General features: G+C 41.1%; 1 protein-coding gene across 1 annotated transcript; it reads right to left on the bottom strand.

The window, feature by feature from the left end:
* Nucleotides 1-13,837: 13,837 nt before the first annotated feature.
* On the bottom strand, nucleotides 13,838-17,319 carry LOC125312703 (calcium-dependent protein kinase 1-like). Its single transcript, XM_048271813.1, has 7 exons — nucleotides 17,061-17,319; nucleotides 16,432-16,576; nucleotides 16,178-16,383; nucleotides 15,324-15,439; nucleotides 14,961-15,128; nucleotides 14,619-14,843; nucleotides 13,838-14,155 (listed from the first exon to the last, which is right to left on the bottom strand). The coding sequence occupies exons 1-7, from the start codon at nucleotides 17,317-17,319 to the stop codon at nucleotides 14,030-14,032; spliced, it is 1,245 nt and encodes a 414-aa protein (XP_048127770.1). The 3' UTR covers nucleotides 13,838-14,029.
* Nucleotides 17,320-21,458: the final 4,139 nt, after the last annotated feature.

Here is a 21,458-nt window from a genome sequence, read left to right as displayed (position 1 = left end):
GCGGAGATTTCTTAAATTTTTTTTAATTTCAAAGCAATCTCTAATTAGTAAATTATTTTTTCCTTTTAATGCTAAGAAACTCTCACTTGCAAGGAATAGAAGAAAAAAAATTACCATTTGCGAGACCGACCTTGAAACCAGATCGGACCAATTCCAAGATCGGATGGGCCGGTTCCCAATTCCACAAACCGGGAAGCAACCTTGTTTGGTCCAATTCCAGGTTCCAGGGTGTGAACCAATCACCCTTAATATTAACCTCGTAAAGCGGTGGACATTAACGTGGATAATTTTATTAATATTTTTTTTTCCACATCACAACAATACGTACGTTGACCTCAAGATCTCGTGTAAATGCTGCAATTCCATTGTAGATATCTAGTACGAAAGTTATTTTCTGTCACGCCGAGAAGGGATTAGTCGAGACCTTTCGTGTGCTAGTCCGGTGCTGCCGATCTCCTTCCCAAACTTACCGAGCAATTGCCAAAGCACTCTAGGATGCATTTTTTACGAGCGACATTTGCAAAGGTGGCATCGTGCATCTAGCCTTAGACGAACGAGACGAGCGTGCACTTGTCATTTGGGGATTTGAATCGCCTAACATAAAGATTTCCGTGACATGCGTGATATTACTCAAATCGAGCCTTCCAAATAAAAATGAACAGCTTGATTTGAACCATATCATGTGTTGAAAGGGAGGGAAAAAATATGAGGTGATTTTTTTGGAGTCTGAAAAATTTTGAATCCCAAACTTAGCTCAAATCAAGCCATCCATTTTCATTTGGACAGCATGATTTGAGTAATGTCACTCATGTCACGAAAATACTAATGTCACGCAATTTGGATCCGTCATTTGGGTAAAAGCAGAGGCAAAATTAATGGGACGGGAAGGGTAGAATGGTCAACTGGGGACGACAATGTAACCGAAGGGGTAAAATCGGAAAAGGAACCAATGATTGTGAGAGAGAGAGAGAGAGAGAGAGAGAGAGAGAGAGGGGGGGGGTTGTACTGTTTGGAGAACGTGGGGAAAATGTAAAATCCTCCGAGGCGCGAGAGACAGCCCCGTAGGTGGTTCCCGTCCTCATCTCCGCTGACGTGGCACGACCGTAGTATGTGATTGGTCTCTCGTTCGGCCAGCCACGGCACGTAACTGCCGCCATCAACCGCGCGTGAGCTGTTACAACGTGGCAGCTTGTGCACCCGTGGGCCCCATATGGCCAAAATCCCATCAATTAAAATGAAAAGGAAAAAGGGGGAAAAAAATCCCTTAATAGCCAAATTTCACAAAATTCAGCTTCGACCGAGTGACCCGTTCATCAAAACCCACGGTCGTGATGATTCATTAAAAAAATTAATAATAATTAGGAATAAGTAGTCCTAAAATTAATCATAAAAGAGTAATCAAATCCCTAAAGTTTTTAAAAAATATACGATAAAATATTAAAACTTATAATAAAAATACAATCGAATTTTAAAATTTTCAAAAAAAAGTTCGATCAATAAACGGACTTGATTTCATTAATTTGAAAATTTTATGATCTGATTTCACCTTTTACAAAATTTACTATTTGATTTCATTTTTTAAAAGTTTTAAGACTTAACTGCATTTTTTTACAAGTTTTAAGACTTAATCGTACTTATTCCAAAAAAAAAACTTCATATTTAATTTTTTGTGTTAATTTTTTTTTTGCACGGAAATTAGAATCAAATCAACCATTATAAAAGATACTAAAAATATATTCCTTTTTTCGAATTTGTCAAGAGACAAAAGTGATTAAGACGGTGCCCCACGTTTTGTGCTGACCCTTGATCTACTCGCGCCCTTTGGGATTTTGTGGGTGATACATTGCACTCGGCGTCATGGCTGGACATGAAGTGTCCCCCACTTTCAGGAAGGGCGATGAATGATGTGATTTGCCAGTTCTATAATCGTCGTTCCACCCTTTTAAGAAGCTTTTCTCCCTTCGACATTTCGTGACATGTAAAGTATTATCGAATATTATATATTTCGATTCAAAAAAGATAGACGAGTCTCTCGAAAGAACGCTTTGATATGTTTTTTTTTTTCCAATTTTCAAAATACCTATGATATCAAGTCTCCTAAGATATTCATCTCGCTCCTAAATTTAGGTCTACGATTAATTAAGCTCGATTAGGAAGTATATACGTGGTCAAGAGACCAAATTATTACGAGCTACGAGGTGTGATTTCCTAGAGTGCAATGGATTTCTAATCTCATCTTTATATATCCTATGTTAAAGACCTATTGGCTGGAAACACCGCTTTACGAGGTTAATATTAAGGGTGATTGGTTCACACCCTAGAACCTAGAATTGGACCAAACAGGGTTGCTTCCCAGTTTGTGGAATTGGGAACCGGCCCATCCGATCTTGGAATTGGTTTAGTCCGGTTTCAAGGTCGATCCCAGCAAATGGTGATTTTTTTTCTTCTATTCCTTGCAAGTGAGAGTTTCTCAGCATTAAAAGGAAAAAATTAAAGGTTTGACAAATTGTCAAAATGTTTACGACTAAAAAAAATCCAAAAAAAAAAAAAGCCAAAATTAAAAGGATTAAGATCTCTTTTGGTAATTTTTCGTTGGCTTGTGCTCCAAGAGAATTATCTTCCTATTGCAAACTAGTTTCATCGGACCACCTTCCTGTGAAAAATAATCTTGCATGACCACTATTTTTATATGTCTTGCATGTATGAATGGGACAAAAAGATCTTGGTATACTTCTAGAAGTAAAAGAGGAATCACTCAGGATTGAGAGTGGGTTTGGTTCGGCATTTTCAAAGCTTCTCCGGATCCCAAAGCCCATTGAGGAAAATATTGAGTGTTTGACAACTATTTTGAAAGGACTTTGAGATAAAAGTTGGCATTGAGAGTATTGAAAGTTCAATAGCACTAAGCTTTCAGCATTTTCAGAATGCTGAAGCCCCAATTAATGAAGATGACTCAATTGCCTATTTTGCCTGTAAAAATTTAATAAGAATCCATTTTTACCCTTTTTAAAAAATACAATCTTAGATCTACGCTTCACTCTCTCTGTTACCTTATTCATGCCGCTCTTGCTCCCACTCTGCACTTCGCCTCAACCCAAAAAGGTGGGTCCTTTTACGGGCCCTTTTCTTGTTCGAGCTGTGGTTGTCTTGAATTTGTTCTGCGAAATTCTGGTTCTCTTCTCTGTAAATAATTTTTCGAAATTTATCTTTTTAGCTTTTGGAGTTGTGTTTGGGTTCTGAGACCAAGGTCGTCTCTTTTCTTGTTTCTCTGCTCCCGCACAAGCGGCATTTTCTAACTGCTCTTACTTTGCGGTATCAAGTTTGCCTTAGGCATTGAATTGATTCGACAGAAACTACCATGGATGATTTTCTAGATTCATTGAGTTTGAAGAGTTCACCGGAAACATCACTGCAAGCAGGAAAAAAAAAAAAAAAGCAAAATAATATTCTTATGGCATTTGCCTTAAGGGAGTTTTTTTCGAGATTCCTTTACTTGCAAATTAATTGGTTTTCGGCCGACGATGGAGCGTTTGCCGGAGACGGTGAACTGTTGTGCGAATTTGACTTTTGTTGTAGTTGGAGCTCTCTGCGACAATTTGAGGAGGGGATATAGAAATTTTGAGCAAGACGATCCAGAGTAGAGCAACCAGACGTAACTTCTTCAGCAAAAGGGTAAACATAAAGCGGGTCAAAAATGATGAATCTGCATACATTTGCATTTCTTGAAGATTACGGTGTTCTCGCGTATGGAATGCGATTGACTTTAAAATCATGAAATCCTTTCGACAAGGTTTGTATTGTCGTTTGATTGAACCAATTTAAAGTCTTAGAACCAATTTAGATTAGGAAATCTATATGGACCAATCATAAATTGTTCAAAATCCTTTTAGGACATATTCACCTGGTAATTTCTGTTGCTGTCAACTATTAATTTCGCATGAAATCCTTTTTTTTTGGACAAAAAAAAGTATTAATTTCGCATGTTACTCTATCAAAAATCAGATATCTTGCAAGAGAGCTTTTTGCATGGGACTATGGAGAACTACTTTATCCAATCCTAATTGAGAGATGTGCCAAAAAATATTACACGATACACAACATCTTTTTCCCAGTTCGTATACTTGCAATTTAACAAAACAAAAACACGACGTTGGTCCAAAATTGTCCAGCTTAAAATGCATAAATTTTAGTTAAGAACGAGACAAAAAAGAAATACAATTATCTTATTTGGGAGGAATGAGATATGAAAACTTCATTTGACATGTCATAAACATTAGAAAGAGACAAATTGTATTATTTTTATGTCCATCATAATCACGAATGAAAGATGTTGGGTTACCGAATCGTGACTGCGTCGGGTATCGAATTTCTTTCAATGTGATTTTTTCTCTTTTGAATATTTTTAGCAAAAAATAAATAAATTAATTTTATTTTTAAATTTATTAGTACATATCTTTAACATTGTAGTTAATATATAAATGAAAAAAGTTGCAAACTTCTATTTTTAATGTTATTTTAATTTTAAATAATTAAAAATAAAAGCTTAAATTAATCACTCAAAGGCACATTCCAAATGTGTTTCTATCAAACAGCTTTTATCTCAAAGTTACTTTTCAAAGCGGAGTTCACCAAACAGTATTTGCATTTCTCCAAAACCCTTTAGGCTAAATTGCTTTACATTTCTTCAAAACTCCTTGAAAAAGCTAAACCCAACCTACCTTGACAAGAGGTGACTTAAGATCGATCGACAATGGCCTAAGACTGGTGGGAGGCCACTTGGACTATCCGATGAGGATGAGGATAAGCCAAGGTAAACGTTGGTTTGCTCGATCAAAATCGACGGCAACCACGATTGATCACTGGCGACCTAGGATCAACCGATGGCAACCAGAGGCCATCGTGAGATGGGCTTGATGACTAGCAAGTAGCAATCGGGACCCCTCATCAATGACCAAGGATTGGGTTTGCAGTGACCTAAGACCGATAATTGATTAACCGTACGGTGGTCGGCTTGATAATTCATAAAACCTAATGAAATTGACATCACATCATTTGATAATTCAGCTTCTCGAATACTCAATTTTGGACCATCTTGATTAGAAAGGAGAGAAAGGAACAAGAGTGTAGCTATCAAGCAAAAAACATCTTCAATTATTGATGACTCGAATTACATTTGTGAACGAAGTGTTTGTTACAAACAAATCGACAATCAATCGCTACCTAATTATTCTGATACTACTATAATTTGAATTGAACATCTATATATCCATCAAGATCACAAAACCGATTTGACGGGGTCAATATATTGAAGACTCTTTTATAATCAAGTCACGTAATCTCTATACTTGGAGAGAACTGTTGTGACCATGCCACATCGATGTTGCTTCTGCGCATGAGAGGGGAAAAGAAGAGCAACACATCACTTCGACTTCTGTTTCCTACACTACCTTTCCCTATTCACCTAATTTAAGAAGAATGTAATATGCTCGATACCCAGAAATTACAAATTTCCTATCTTAATTTGACGGAAATGAAATAGGTTGGCCTCGAGTTGATTCGGGATGTATGTGGGAGACGAAACGAAGTCTCGTGTTAAGGACATATGCGATCACTATGTTAATTTCAATCGTGGAAATTCCACGATTCCGAAGATCGGCCGATGTCGAAGCTAGTGTGCCCCCGTCCCTACAAGGCCAACCCATCAGTGTGCTCATAGGATTCCATATATAACTGAGGAGACACCGCACATGAACCTGATTGCTATTGCCAAGCCATTCCATGACTTTTGCTCCTCATTTGGCATTGGACATTCTATGCCTGCGTCACATGTGGCCGAAAGAAAGAAGATCTAATTTTAAAAGGACCACAAATCTATAATCATATCCAAAAGCCAAAAAGAATTAGACTCGTCCATAATTCAGGAGGTGGATGAGCACCAAGCCAAAATTCCAAATGAACTACAGTGGAAGTGAAGTTGACCCAAATGTTGGACATACATTGAATTTTTCACAAAGGGACTCTCTATGTACCAGATCGCGTTATCGCATACTTGTCTGTCTCGAGAGCGACAAAAAAGTTTCTAAGCACCTAGACCGAACGACAAGACCGCCAAGGTTCATTGGAATGACCATCGAATGTTTACCGAGTCGCATGAAGTATTATTCCTACCTAAACTTCTTAGTACATCCCGCGTGAATCATTGGCGAAGGGAAGCTGAATTCATACTTTGGACTGAAAATCGATTGTATTTTACAAAGTGGATTCGGTTGTTTTTATTTTGCAACTTATTCATGCATGTTGAACATTCAGATTTTCTCTATATTCCTAGTAGAAAATTTGTTTATGGCTCTGTTTGTTTCAAGGAAAATGTTGACGCGATTTTTTTTTTATAATATTTCCTCTCTTTTGCGTGGCAATGACGTGGCTAAAACGTGAAGCATAAAGCTAAAATAACTTTGTTTCGATCCAAATATGATTTTAGTGTAAATTCCATTTAAATTAAATTAAGAACAAAGATAAAATTTAAAAAGAAAGAAAAGAAAGTGTGAGAAACCAAGCAGTAGCCACCCCTTCTGCCACCCCACTATCCTAGGCAATGGCCGACAACCCTGTCATTTTTACCATGTCATTGCCTCGTAGGATATAGGAAAAAAACGAAAAAGGCCACATCGGTATTTTCCTTCCGCCAATTTGGACATAGTTAACGAAAGGTTCATGATTTTTGGATTAGCGAGCTGTTTGCCGATTGGGCTCTTAGGTGTGATAGATAAGCTAGGAAAGATACCAGTTATCGGGAGAAGGACAGCAATGAAGCATGACTTTTTGCCAGGAATACACATGGTGCAAATGGAGTATGTACGAAGTTGTTCCAAACTGATGCATAGTTCACTTAATTCTTGGTGGAAATTTGCAAGCAAGTCGATGCCGTTCCAGTTAGAATTGGAATACCTTTGTCTAATGAAAGAAAAAAGCAAAAGGGGCCTGAATTCTGCTGCCTTTTGACACCGGGAGAAAGCGTAGAGAAGTAGGAGGTAACATAAGTGAGCAACTAAGGGATATGATATTCGCCACCTGTAGGAATCCACCCAAGGGGTAAAAGTAGAAACAAGAAATCCTTCTTGTTAACAAGACAAAGGCTCAATTAATTCATCAATCAAAACAAGTCCGGCATTCTCATTCATCGTAGCATCCTTATATAGGCCAGCATGGAGTAACCCTCCAAGCTTGAGTAATGAGACTCATCAATGAAATACAAAAGTATTAGGAAAGACAAAAGACTCATGGAAAATAGAAAACATAATAAATTCCCAGGATCTAGAACTTTGACTCTTTAGGGAAGACAAATCACAATTAATAAAGACTTTGGAAATCTAAACGTCATTCAACTACTCTTGAAAATATAAGAAGTATTAATGGCCTTCGACGAATGTGACCAATCTGAAGTTACCGATGAGTGAACTTTGATATCGGTAAAATTCGTTGATTAGTAAGAAGCGGATCGATAACCTCGCAATTGATGAGAAGCATTCATTGAATCGGCAACTCTTCAACGTCTTCAAGGAATGATCCGGCATCAGACGCTTTTGCTACGTGAAAACTCGTCTCTGAGTTTCCTTTGTCTTCTTCTTCATGGTAAGGAGAAAGGTCAGCAACATTGAATGTTGTAGAAACAGTCTACTCACCAGGGAGTTCAATCTTATATGCGTTGTCTCCAATCCTCTGTAGCACTTTGAAAGGTCATTGACTCTAGGCTTTAATTTTCCATGACGACCTTGAGGAAATCGTTCCTTCCGAAGATGAAGCCAAACCAAATCTCCTTCTTTGAAAGTCGTAGGCCGTTGATGCTTATTCGTTCCTTCTTGATACTTGGCATTGTGCTTTATAATCGTTTCCCGAACCCGCTTATCGAGCTTTTTCAGATAATCAACATGTTCCTCAGCGTCTCTGCTAAAATGATAAGTGATGGGAAGTGGAGCTAAGTCCAATGGACTAATAGGATTTTCCCCAATACAATGCTGGATATCTCTAATAGGTGGAAGGCTAAGTGGAATTTCTTCCGGAACAACATCCGAAAATTCTCGCAGTAGAGGTTTTACTTGAGTAGAAACATCATAATGTTCTTCATTCTCCTATAACACTACAAAAGCATGTGCCTCAATGGAATCTTCCAAAGCTTTATCAACTTTAGATTTAGAGAGCAAATTATTTCCCTCCCCAATAGATGGTTTAGGAATACTCTCCATTTTAGAAAGACCCAAGATGATCTTGACTCCATCTTTCATGAAAGCATAAGTATTTTTGAACCCACCATGTTTTGTTTTTCTATCAATTTGCGAAGGCCTCCCGAGAAGCAAATGACAAGTGTCCATGGGAACGACATCAAACACGCTTCATCGGTATTTTTTTTTTCCAATGGAAAATTGGACAAGACATCGTTTATTGACTCATACCTCATTTCCCTTGCGAAGCCAAGAAAGCTTGTATGGTTGTGGGTGTTTCTTCGTCTTGAGGTGCCATTTGTCCACCATCGTGGTTGCCACGAAATTTTCACAGCTTCCTCCATCAATGATAACAACACACGTTTCCATGAGAGGTGCATTGAGTGTGAAAAATGTTGTTACGAAACCACACACCGTCTCCGTCTAGAATATCATTCAAGATCCTACGAATGGTTAGAGACTCTCCTTGGTCTCCATAGATAACTTCATCTCCCTCCTCCGATTCTTCATTGGAACTATGGGAGTCTTCATGTTTGTCTTCTTCAAATTCTTCTTCTACTGTGGAGACAATCTTACGATTTGGACAATTGGAGACAATATATCCAAGCCCTTGGCATTTGAAACATTTGACAGAATTGGAGCGATTGGAACTCGATGCTCCACTATTCTTCAACACAGATTTTGAAGCCATAGCTTTTCCTTTAGGAAGAGAAGAACTCTCCCCATGGCTTTCTTTGTTCCGATATTGCGAATTAGCACAAGCCTCTTTAAGTTGCCGTTCAACCTTAAGAGCAAGTTGACAAACATCATAAGTCCAATAAGGCTGAAGTTGGACAACATTATCGATTTTTGATCGAAGTCCACCAAGGTACTGAGCAACAATTTGCTCTTCGGACTCGGAAACATCACAAAGCATCATAAGGCGATCAAATTCCACGATATATTCCTCCATGGACAGCACCTTTTGCTTTAAATTGTAGAATCGGATGAAAGTATTCTACCGATAGATCATTGGTAGAAACTTCTTCTTCAATTCTTTTCGCATCTTCTCCCACGTGACAATACGACTTTTTCCTTCACAAGATCTTTGCTTCTTCAAATGCTCCCGCCAAATAGTCGCGTGCTTTTTAAGCTTAATGACGACGAGCTTCACCATTCAATCATTCGGTATGTTTTTGTAGTCGAAAACTCTTTTGACCGTGTGTAGCCAATCCCTGAATTCTTCATATTGAAGTTTCCCTTCGAATCCAGGAATATCCACATTCACATATGAATCTCGTTGAAATCCATGAGGCCTTCGATGCTGACGTTGAGGAAGTCCCTCCTCACTCGAAGCGTTACTTCGAGCACCAAGAAAGGGGTTGACTTCTTCTTCGTCGGAGGGAATACCATCTGAATCGTGACGCAGATCATCACGTCCCGCAGGTTCGTAGAATTGCAAACGCTCCTGGAGTTGCTGCACTCGTCTCCTTAAATCATCCACCCCCACGTCTCGTAGGTCTCTTTGTCGAGCTGTAGGAGACTCAATGTTTGGTCCACGTCGATGATGACTAGCCATTGAACCGAACCTCTGATACCAACCGACGCTAGGAGAAAGCGTAGAGAAGTAAGAGGTAACACAAGTAAGTAACTAAGGGATAAGATATTCGCCATCCGTAGGAATCCACCTAAGGGATAAGAGTAGAAACAAGAAATCGTTCTTGTTAACAAGCCAAAGGCTCAATTAATTCATCAATCAAAACAAGTTTGTCATTCTCATTTATCGTAACATCCTAATATAGGCAAGCATGGAACAATCCTCCAAGCTTGAGTAATGAGACTCATCGATGAAATACAAAAGTTTTAGGAAAGGCAAATGACTCATGGAAAATAGAAAATATAATAAATTCCTAGGATCTAGAACTTTGACTCTCGAGGGAAGACAAATCGCAATTAATAAAGACTCTGGAAATCTAAATACCCTACAATTACTCTTGAAAATATAAGAAGTTATTAATGGCCTTCGACGAATGTGAACAATCTGAAGTTACCGATGAGTGAACTTTAACATCGGCAAAATATTATACGTGGAGGCGTAAATTAAACCCCAGCATAAATAATTAAATGGAGTTGCTAAGTGCAAATTAGCCACTTTGGCTTTGCAGACAGCAACGCATCCCTTTCTCGAAGAATTCGACTTGCAAGAAAATTGTTAATGAAGTGAACAGATCGTTTGAATTATATGCATGATCCAATTTTTTTAATTCATAAACGTGCGAAAGAAGAATCAATTCATTCTCTTCCTTCTGCCGACGTGGAACTCCGATCTTGCTTCCAATCCATGAAAAGGACACAAAACCAACTTAAAGAAAACACACACCTTTTTATTATTATTATTATTATTAAAGGTCCTCTCTAATACAAATATGGGTCGACAGAACACACTTACACAAAGCACACAGTTATTTGTAGAGTGGCCAATCTGTGGGTGTTAGCCACACATTTCCACACTCTTGTTATAAGATAATATCTTACAAGACAATATAATCTACATATTTCACTGGTATTTATTCGCTATTATCTTCTTCTTCAACGTCGCTGCCCTGCTCAGTTCCCTCGCAATCAATTATCAGCAGCTCTGTCAACGTGGCAATGCGGCGAACGCCATCTGGTAAAGAGGTCAACCCAGGACAGCTTATAATCTCCAGTTTTCTCAGAGAAGAACAATTTTGCAGCCACTCGGGCAATTCACTCAATTTGGGACATCCCTCAATTCTTATCCTCTCCAGCGTACTTGCAGAACCTTCGAACCACCCGGGGAAAGAAACTAGTTCCGGTAATTCCTTGAATCTGATGGATTGAAGCCTCGACATGGAGCTTGCCTCGTTACTTTCACCTTCTGGCAGCCTCAAGCTCTCGCAGTGGCCAATGCAGAGATCCTCCAATGCCTTCAGATTCTTGATGCCTTGTGGTAAGGAGGCCAACTTCGGACAACCTGCAATTAACAACTTACGGAGCGACGTGAGCGATTGGATATCATCGAACAAGGCCTCCAAATTCTCGCACCCTCCAATGAAGAGCCACCGCAGAGAGGTCAAGCATCCGATCCCATTCTCTGGGAGACGCTGCTGTTTCGTGGTTATCCACAAAACGCGGAGGCTGATCATGTTCTTCATGTCTGCAGGCAATTCCTCGAGTTCCGGGCACAAGAAAAGGTTTAAGCACTGCAGATTGCGAAGCTCGCAGACCGACTCGGGGAGTTTCTTGATATTTGTCTAGCGATTGTTCGATATCAAATGGCAGTCGTGTCGCATCCCGACAAAAAGGAAGTGAAAAAAACAAACATCGGTTCGAATTGCTTCACGATGTCCCTGATTTGAACTAATTCTCCAGTTCCAAATGTTGATGCCAAATAGAGTAAGTCTGAAGCAAGGTAGCAACTACATTTTTGCATGAAATGGACAACGCATCAGCCGATTTCGTTACAGACAACACTTCACCATACTCAATCCTTATAACGTTTGTCATTTATTAAAATAAACGTAATCGACACATAGCTGCTGCTACATGGAAGACAAGTCAATATCCCCTCCCATCGTACAATGGCCCCGTTACTTATATTGGGTATCTTCTTCTTCTTTGTTGATTTTTTTTTCCAATGTATACTTTAATTTATAATGGCTGAAATTTCTCATTTAATTTGATATCTAATGTAATTTCACTCCTATTATTTGCTTCCATTAACTTATTATATGCTCCGACCGAATTTTTTTTTTATTGTATGCATTATTTGTCATATGTCCGATGTCCAATGATTGTATCTTCCACTTTACTCTAATTGACTATAAAACCATAATTATCTTGCATATTGAGCTGGAAACTTTCAAGATATATGGCAATTCCTATAATATTTGAAAGGGAAACTTTCCGTGATAATAAAACTTTTAAGTTCATCAATTGAGTTCTCAATATTTTCACTTTTTCTCAATTGAGTCCTATTGGCTAAAAATCGCTAACATGGACTCTGGCCGTCCTACGTGGTACGGCGGACATTAACGTGGATAATTTTATTAATATTTTAATATTTTTTTGAATTTTTTATTTTTTCATTTTTTTCCTTTAACATTTCTTCTTCAGCGATCGGCGAGGGCCACGATACACTCATTGGTGGCTGCCAAGAGCCGTGAAAGAGGTTGGCCTCACCCAAACAATCGCGGCCTTGCCATTGGCTATAGGCGGGCAGCCTTACCCCTCACCCACAACAATTATGGCCTCGCCTAGACTTGGGAGTGACGCCTTGCCGACCGCTGAAGAATAAAACCAAAAGAAAGAACGAAAAAAAAGAAAAAACTAACAAAATTAATAAATTATATTAAAAATTATAAATTGATCCACGTCAGCGCTGGCCATCCCTTGTAGAACGGCCAAGGTCCACATTAGTGATTTTCGATCGATAAAAATCAATTGGAAAAAAGTGAAATGGTATAGAATTCAATTGACAAACTTAAAAGGTTTATAATTGAATTGGCAAAAGTACAAAAGGTTTAAGACTTTTTTTGACAATTTTCCCATATCTTAAAATAGTATATCTCCATTTTACATTAGAAACTCATCAATTAAAGTTAGATGTTTGAGGTGTGTTTTTTTAATGTAATTGTTTTAGATCAAAAAATGTAATTGTTCAAGGAATACCTACAAAAAGTGATGTAGTTATTGGATGCAAATACTCGTATCAAAGTAATGAAACAAAAAAAAATAATAATAATAAATAAAAGCTTGAAGTGTTTTCATTTTTTAAATAATGGACTGAAGTGGACCTCATTTCAAATAAGGACTTAAGTACCCTCATTGTTTCAAAGAAAGTCATAACTAAGGGTATTTTCTTCGTTTACATTTTTTTGCTTTTTTTGCCTTTCTTTATTTTTTAGGCTTAGTTTGTTTAAAAATATATATATATATTTTGGAAAATATTTTTTTCAATTTCCGACGTTTGAGAGGCGGAAAAAGAGCGGTCAACAAAAATTATTTTTCAGTCAACCAAAAAATTATTTAAACTGAATAAAATGATTTTCGTTTCTCAAAAGAGAAAATCATTTTCTCATCTCTTGCGTTGCTGCATCTTTATCTCTTTTCCTCTTCAGAGCTTCATTTCCCACTCTCTCTCCTCACGCCTCTCTCTCCTCCATCGCCGACAGTCTATCTCTCGAGACAATCCCCTCCGACGCCGGACCTACCCCCACTCCGGCTGATCCTTACTCTCCCCTGCTCGGCGCCTCCCTCTCTGATGCGGACATTAATGACGGCGAGGTCGAGCTCGCGTCAGCCTTGAACAAGGCCGAGCTTCACCGGATCTAGTGAGGCTCGAAGTTCGCAGATCTGAGGAGGCCAGTTCGGCGAGGCTCGGTGTCGATCGACCTCGCCGGTCTCGCTTGGGCCCTTATCGGAATCGAACTCGTCGGCCTGGCCTGAGCCTTTATCGGAATCAAACTTCATGCTATGATTGCGTGTGTTTGCCAAAAAAAGGGCCTCCTTTCGACTATGTCTCCCTAGATCAGCTAAGAACATCATCAAGGAAAAATTCAAGGATTTTTCTTCTATTTACCAGCACCTGCTGACGTTGAACGTTTTGGCACTTCTATACAAGTAACCTTCCAGTCAAAAAATAAACTTAAAAGAAGGAGAAGAAGTTGGGTAGCCACGCTCGCTTGTCGACGTGGAGTACTTGTTCGCACCAGGCTCACCGTGGACCGGGTGAATAGTCACTGTTGACGGCAGTGGACCCTGGCTCCATCTACCGGATGGACACCGTTTGAGCGGGGCGTTTCCCTGTGTTAACAGACGGACAGTGCTTCTCTATAACCGATTCCGAAACTCCTGCTCTTTAGACCCTTTGTCCCAAGATCAGCGTCCCCCATTTGCATCATCGCCACGAACTCGTTGTAGTCAATGCGGCCGTCCTGTGACAAAAGGATTGTAACATGATCAGACGCCTTCAACTGTAAACAACATTTTGACTTAAGCACATGTTCACCGCATAAACTGTTTTCCATCCGAAGAAATTTCCAATTTTCTGAAAAACAGAGTAGTCAGACAACTGCTTATTAGGACATCGCCGCTTTTGGCCAGTCCTGTCATCATGTAAAGGCAGTCGGCAACACAAACTTCCTAAAATGGTCATCAGACTTATCACACAGCAAGAGATTTCATATCTTCTTATAAAAGCCCGTTTTCTCCACGCAAAATGCATTAATGAATAATGGGTGATTTAATTAATTTCTTAACCTGGTCTCTGTCTTGTAGTTTTTAGTTTAAATTTCGCGTCTGTGCATTGATAGTCGAGACTTTCATGCAGAGTCGCTGTTAGGAGATACTTAAGTAATTTTTTTTTTTCGAAAAAAAAAAGAAAAAGACCAGGCTTACATTGTCCTGATCAACTTCTTGGATCATTTCCTCCAAGCGGACATCCTTTATGCCGAACTCCTCACAGGCTTGTTGAAGCTCATCTTGAGTGATATAGCCACTTCCGTCTCTATCGAAGTATGAGAATGCGGCAAATAGATGGTCTTCCTTCTCCACTTTGTTCAGATGCAAAGTAGCAGCAACAAATTCCCCATAGTCAATGGTGCCGCTATTGTCTATATCGGCCTGTGGTAAAAGTATGTATCTTGTCAGAGAGAAATCAATCAATCCCATGCAAAAAGACGTGATTTAGCTTTGACAATGTGTCTAAACGCCAGTACACCTGCGTAACATAATACTTACAGCCTTCATGAGATCTAGCATCTCCGACTCATTAAGGTTTGCGCCGAATTTTTTGAGTCCAGTTTTAAGTTCTTCAAAAGTAATATAACCACTGTTGTCTGTGTCAATCATCTTGAACATTTCTTTCAACCCGGCAATTTCTTCTTCAGAAAGGCTCTCTGCTATGATCTACACGTACGAGTTCATAGTTAGAAAAGAAGAAAAAAGATGATCTACAAAGTTAAAGTAACGATGAGATTTTTCTATCTGTTACAATGAATAGTGAAGATCTACCAAAAACTGATATGGACTACATGAGTTTACAATGAGCATAAGGTCGACACTCATATGCTTCACCAGAATGCTAAAGCTGCATAAACTTACTCTAAGGGCCATCTTCTTGAATTTGTTCATGGCAGAGAATTGTTTCAAGCGAGTCAAGACTGCAGAATCAAGAGGCTTGTCTGGAGCTACCCCATCAACTTGAATCCAAGGATGACCTGCATAAATTCGCAAGTGGACTTAGACTTCCGATACTATTCCAGAATTTCACATACTTCCAAGCAAAGAGAATATTTGACTCCCGCTAGCTCCTCTTACAACTTCTCAGTACTGGCAGTGAGCCTCCATAAATTTTGGATTAGTTTTCATATTGACTTATTTCAGGAGAAAACACACCCCCTTCAGGTTTTCTGAAAATTATTCAGACATTGCTAGTCATCCTATGAGCTAGTAAACTTCTAATGGTTTTGCGTAAAATTTGGCGGCCTTGCGGCGTATTTCACCACTAACGCTCTTCCAGACTGTTTGTAAAGGCCTCTCTTGACCATGTTGGACACCTTTAACTGGTATATAATAATATTTTTAGGAAAAGACCCCTGTTTCAAGGTCAATGCAAGCTCAACTCAACTCGCCGGCCATTTACGAGCTTAAGGTAACCTTGGATCTACATCTATCAACCTCCAGTTCAAATTTCTCCTCCTAAGAGGTTACAAACGGCCTATGCAACCCCACAATAGCTGCCATAAAAGAAGCGAAAAAGGGGGAAAAAAATACCTCTTTTATGACAGGAGAGAGAAGAGGCTTTTGTCTACACTACAGGTAGAACTCTAAAAGGGCCGAAATAGGGCCCCCGCTTATCTTGTTTGATCATTTCTACTATTCTTCTAAGTTACGAAATAACTGGCATTCCCGAGTATGTAAACTATGGAATCCGCAAATTGGGTTATCATACTTACAAAGGACTTCATGAGCAGTTATCCGCTTTTTAGGATTCCTGACAAGCATTCTTCTGACTAGATCTTTAGCACTTTCAGATATGTTGGGCCAAGGATCTGATGAGAAGTCAAGATCACCATGCAAAACCTCTTCAAATATCTCCTCCTCCGATTCTGAACCAAATTGGAAAGAAGAACAACCGCCAAAATAAAAGCTTAGTATCAATCTCCTCCACAAAGTCCATTTGTGAAAATGCACAAGACAAACTCCTTACCGCCCCCAAAATGGAGGAACACCACTTAGGAGAGTGTAGAGCATCACACCGGCGCTCCATACATCAGCTTCTGGACCATAACTCTTCCGCAGAACTTCAGGTGCGACATAATATGGGCTTCCTACTACATCGGTAAAAGTCTCCCCTGCAATTTATTTTTGGGATATGTTCACCATGTGACGCCCGGGAAATTCGAACTAAGTAAATTTGCCCGAATTCAATAAAAAGGGAGAATTGAATTTTAGTCGGTGCAAATTTTGGATCGAAAGGACAAAAGTAACAAATTTGGACGAATCCCGAAATTTTGTTCGGTTTCGATTGGATCTCGAAACCGTGGTCGCCGTGACTTAGGATTTTAAATCCTCGCGCCTAAAGCTTTTCCGGACCGAACCTAGCCCATGAAATTCCTAATTTTAGTCCCAATCGGTTGAGCCAAAAATCCAATCAGACCCGATTTGTCAAATTACGGAACCGCCCTTGGATATTATGTATTTGAGACAAAATATTTAAAATATCTGGTGGCCCCACTTCCAGTCAAACTTGGTCGGCCCTAGCAGCCCGCGTGACTAATTTCTCCTCCTTCCTCTCCTCTCTCTCTCTCTCTCCCTCCCGTCTGCTCTCTCCCTCACTGTTCTTCGCGTGACCACCACATCCACCGTACACACTTCTCTTCCTCCGGCCTTCTTTGCGCGATCTCAGCCCCGAGCGACACCACCACCGCCTCACCGCCTTGCTGCCAGCTCGACGCCACCATCCCGACCGCTGTCGCCTCCTCAGGACGTCGGAATCGCACCTCGGCGCCGGACTGCCCTGTTTCGCGTCCGTGAGCGTTTTGAGCTGCTCCGGCCGCCTCGCACCCATTCCGACCACCACCAGCCACCGCAGCATCTCCCCCACAACCCCCAGAAGCCGCCCTACCGCCGTGTGCCGCCACGGAGCCGCCGATCAGCCCCGAAACAGAACCGAAGCTCCTCTTCCCCTGTTTTCGCGTCGCCGGTTCGCGCCGCTGTTTCGGCCTCCTTCGCCGTGACCCACTACCCGCCGACCACCCTAAACGGTCACCCTCGACCTCTCACAGCTCCATGAAGTCGTTGGGAGCCGATCGACGCTCGTCGAGCTCGGATTGAGCCCGATTTCGCCCTCCCCTGTTATGCCCGAAATTGCCCTGTTTTCTGCGCAATTCTGGTCGCTGCTGTTCAGCCCGCCTCCGGCCGTCCACCGGCGCCGTCGCCGCCACCCACAGCTTCCCCAGACACCCCTCGACCTTGGCCAACTTTCCCCCAAGCTTTGCACAGCCCGAAACCCCCAAAAACAGCCCCGAACACCTCTGTTTTTCTGCTGCCCCTGCTCTGGCCGAGCACTGTTCACGCCGGCCGGCTACTGTTCCGGCCAGATCCGGCCACTGGCCGCCACCCTCGAACCCCGTGCCACCTTCCCGAAGTGTCGCCAGGTCTTTGGCCCGCTTTGACCTAGTTGAAGCCCGGAGCTAAGTGGATTGGGCCGCGAGTCGTCGTCGCCGTCGGGCCGGGCCGAGTTCGTGTCGCCGTCGCCCAAATTGAGTCCACCCGAGCTATTAATTTGGTGAGTTAGCCTTTAACTCTTGGTCAGGACGCTAATTACGTTCGGATTAGTTTAATTAGATTATTAGGTATTTAGGTAGCTCGATTAGGGCCGGTTTAGGTTAGAAACTTGGTTTAGGTTCAATGGCCATAATTGATTAAGTTAGTCTTTAGATAGGATTTTATGCCTAATTAGATTAGATTGATTGATTGGATTGATTTGGATTGATTGATCGCGAGCGAGCGAGCGATAGGTCAGAGACGAGTGCGCGATTAGAATTGAAATTGGGATTAATAATCGACCGGCCGCAATTGATTAATTGAATTGTTGAATTGTTGGCCGTGAGTGCCGGTTTGGTTGTTGATTGCCGTGGGAGTCCGATTAGAGGTTAATCGCCCTAAATTGCTTGAGTTGTTAGTCGATTTAATTGCGCATCCATGTGATCACGTATGAGATAAAATTGCATGTTTTTGCACGAAAATGGCCTTGAGCCAAGTATTTGAACATGCGGGTATGGGCATTCGACCTAAATCCAAGAAATGAACTGGCTACTTGTCGAAGTGCCCGAGTGGTCACATAATGGGATAATTCCGACGATCATTGTCTTCCGATCGATCGGTCCCGGCAATCATTGTCTTCCGGTTGCTGGATGCACGTCGATCATTGTCTTACGTCTGTACGTTTGCCGGTCGCAGCTTGTGATGGGCCGAAGCCTTTTTAGGATTCCTATTAGCTTCGTGCCGTGTCGACAATTATTGTCTTACGGTTGGTCGTGCGGAGTCACATGGACTATCAGACGCCGTCGCAGGAAGTAAGTGACGATGCCTGGTCCCGCCAGGAAAGCACCAACCGACTAGTGTGCTAGACCTACGGTCCAAATCTGATAATAAATGGACTATGTGTGGTGTCCTGTGCATGCAAGTGCTGTGATGCTTTGCGGGGGTGAATTGATTTGGTTGATTGACTGTTGAGTCGAGTCCGCATTGCATTATGTGTGGCCTGGAGGAAAAGCTTGCATGTGATTGAATTATCTGCTCCGTATTGTCGTGATCGATTATTAGGGTGTCTGAGCGAATCAACGTCCTAACCGGGCTTAGGCGTTGGCTCACCGAGATTAATTTCTCACCCCGTCGTGGTTAACAATTTTCAAGCAAAGCCGAAGGCCGTGAACGTTAAGGCGAGGATTGTGGTAGGATTTTTGGGAGTAGATGAGGGTTTAACCTTACCCGACCCTGTGTCTTTTTGGAGGTCCTAGTGAGCCGCCCCGAAGTATGGGGTTGTATATATTTTTACCGTAACTCGGTAGGGTTAAATTTCATCTACTCGGGCTGTTGAATGAGATTGTATTTTGTAAATTGACTATGTTGATTTTCCCGCTATACTATCTCGTTGTTGTTGATTGTCCGGGAGAATTGCACGTTACGCATGCGCCGTAATTTCATAAGTCGATAGCCTACCCGGGACGCTATCATTCATGACCCGAGGTGAGTAAGGTAGGGATGTCGCGAGCTCAAGAGTCGGGGCGTGACACATCACAAGTCCTAAAACTTGTCATCTTTATGCGATTGAGTCCTAAAACTTTCAAAAAATTCAATTGAGTCCAAAAACTTGTCCGATTGTTTAAATTGAGTCCTTCCAGTTAACACCATTAAATTTTGTAACGAAAAATGCTGACTTGGCACATTTCTCTCTCCTACTTGGCAAATTCACTCTACCCACTTACCCACGTCAGCAAAACTACGTTGTATTGAGTGGCGTTCTTTTTTTTTTTTCTCCGTGCAAACCCGAAACGGCCTCGGATCCGATCGTCTCTCTCTCAAAACACCGAGCCAAAAGGTCATCCACCCCTTCGAAGATCTGGCGTCCTGCGGAAGCATCTCGGCCGCCGATCAAGCTTCGAAGACAGCGATGGTAAGGGTCTCCAATCGTCCGCCCTCTTCCCCTTGTCCATATGTTTGAACTCTGAAGCCCCAAATCAAGCCGATGTGGTGTCCCGCAAGTCCTACCGGCGGTTCGTCCATGTGAACCCTAAAAAATTCCTCATCCTCTCACGAAGGCGAGGGTGCTCACATCAAATTCAATGCAATTGACGTCGGAATCGAGCTCGGGCCGTCGGATTCAACGTCGCTAGGGTGTTCGCATGTGCGATTGAGGAAGACCATTGTCGCCTTCTGCTCCAAACCCGTAAAGCCACGCGATAGAGGTGTGTTTGGGAGGTTGAGCCCTTAATTTTGCAACTCCGATTTTTCTGGGTTTGATTTTGATTTTACATTCAGTACGTAGAGAACTTTTAGGGCTTTATCTCATTATTAATTTTACACATGTTCTATTACACTATACTGATTTCCCCGCACGAAGATCTCCGAGCACTCTCCCGGGTTTGATTTTTTTGGGTTTGATTATAAAACCTCTGCTCTCTTGTGCCAAGCAAGTGGAGTTCTTGGTCGGAGTCTCTGCGTTTGATTGATTCATGTTAGTTTTCGAGTTGGTAGTAATGATCTCGACATTGTGATATTCTGCATTTGATTTGATTATTCATTTTGCTAGTTTATAGCCTGTACATGCTTTCTTAATATGGCGACAAGAAGAATAAGGGCACCAACATCTACATCAAGTGTCGCAACTCCTAATGATGTCGAACTAGTGCTAACTTGCTGTTGCGGTATTCGATCACCAATTCTTACTACAAAAACAAGAAAGAATACTGAAAGAAGATTTCATGGATGTGCTAAGTTTGATGGTCCAGGTTACTGCAATTTCTTCATGTGGGTTGACCCGAAGATACCGGATGGAGTGAGGGACATGATAGTTGCCATTAATAACTTCTTAATGGCCTTCGACGAATGTGAACAATCTGAAGTTATCGGTGAGTGAGCTTTGACATCGGCCAAATTCGTTGATAGGTAAGAAGCCGATCGATAACCTCGCAATCGGTGGGAAGCATTCATTGAATTGGCAACTCTTTAATGTCTTTAAGAAATGCTCCGGCATCACCTTTATCTTAAATCTATACTACAATCATTTCTTTTTTACTGTGTTTTTTGTGAGACAAATATGGATGGGAGAATGTTAGTTATTGCATGTCCACAATTCTTGAAAAAATCTCTTATCCACGAGAAGAACCGAGCGACGGTATTAATCATGAACCCCAATGTTGCAAAAAGATACTGAGCATCGGACACCAACGGCATGTACAAAAACTGAACAGATGCTAGTAGTGAAAATTGAGCAGCATCATCAATCTACTCTTTCGAAGTTTAAAAACGAATCCAGACGTCATTTTAAAAAAATTCTCTTTTTTCGAAAGGGTGAAATGAATTAAATCGCCTAATGTAAATTGTCACCGCAAAAATAGTCTTGGGTCATTGTTGCTCACTCTCAAGCGGCGGTCAATTTGTCCGAGTTCGCGTCAATTGGACTTGACTAGCTTTTAGTCGGTCATTAGGTCCATAATTGCCGGTGTGTTG

Source organism: Rhodamnia argentea, chromosome 10 (genome assembly GCF_020921035.1).
Source record: "Rhodamnia argentea isolate NSW1041297 chromosome 10, ASM2092103v1, whole genome shotgun sequence".
NCBI lineage: Eukaryota > Viridiplantae > Streptophyta > Magnoliopsida > Myrtales > Myrtaceae > Rhodamnia > Rhodamnia argentea.
The sequence above is the reverse complement of the archived record's forward strand: the minus strand, read 5'-3'. Positions and strand labels throughout refer to the sequence as shown.

Bases quoted from the DNA above. Each gene is read 5' to 3' on its own strand.
- LOC125312703 (XM_048271813.1), bottom strand. From the start codon at position 17,319: ATGCTGCGGTGGCTGGTGGTGGTCGGAATGGGTGCGAGGCGGCCGGAG. The intron at 15,129-15,323 runs GTAAGTTTATGC...TCGTACGTGTAG, and splicing joins TCAAGAAGATGGCCCTTAGA to ATCATAGCAGAGAGCCTTTC. The intron at 14,844-14,960 runs GTAAGTATTATG...CTTTTACCACAG, and splicing joins TGCTAGATCTCATGAAGGCT to GCCGATATAGACAATAGCGG.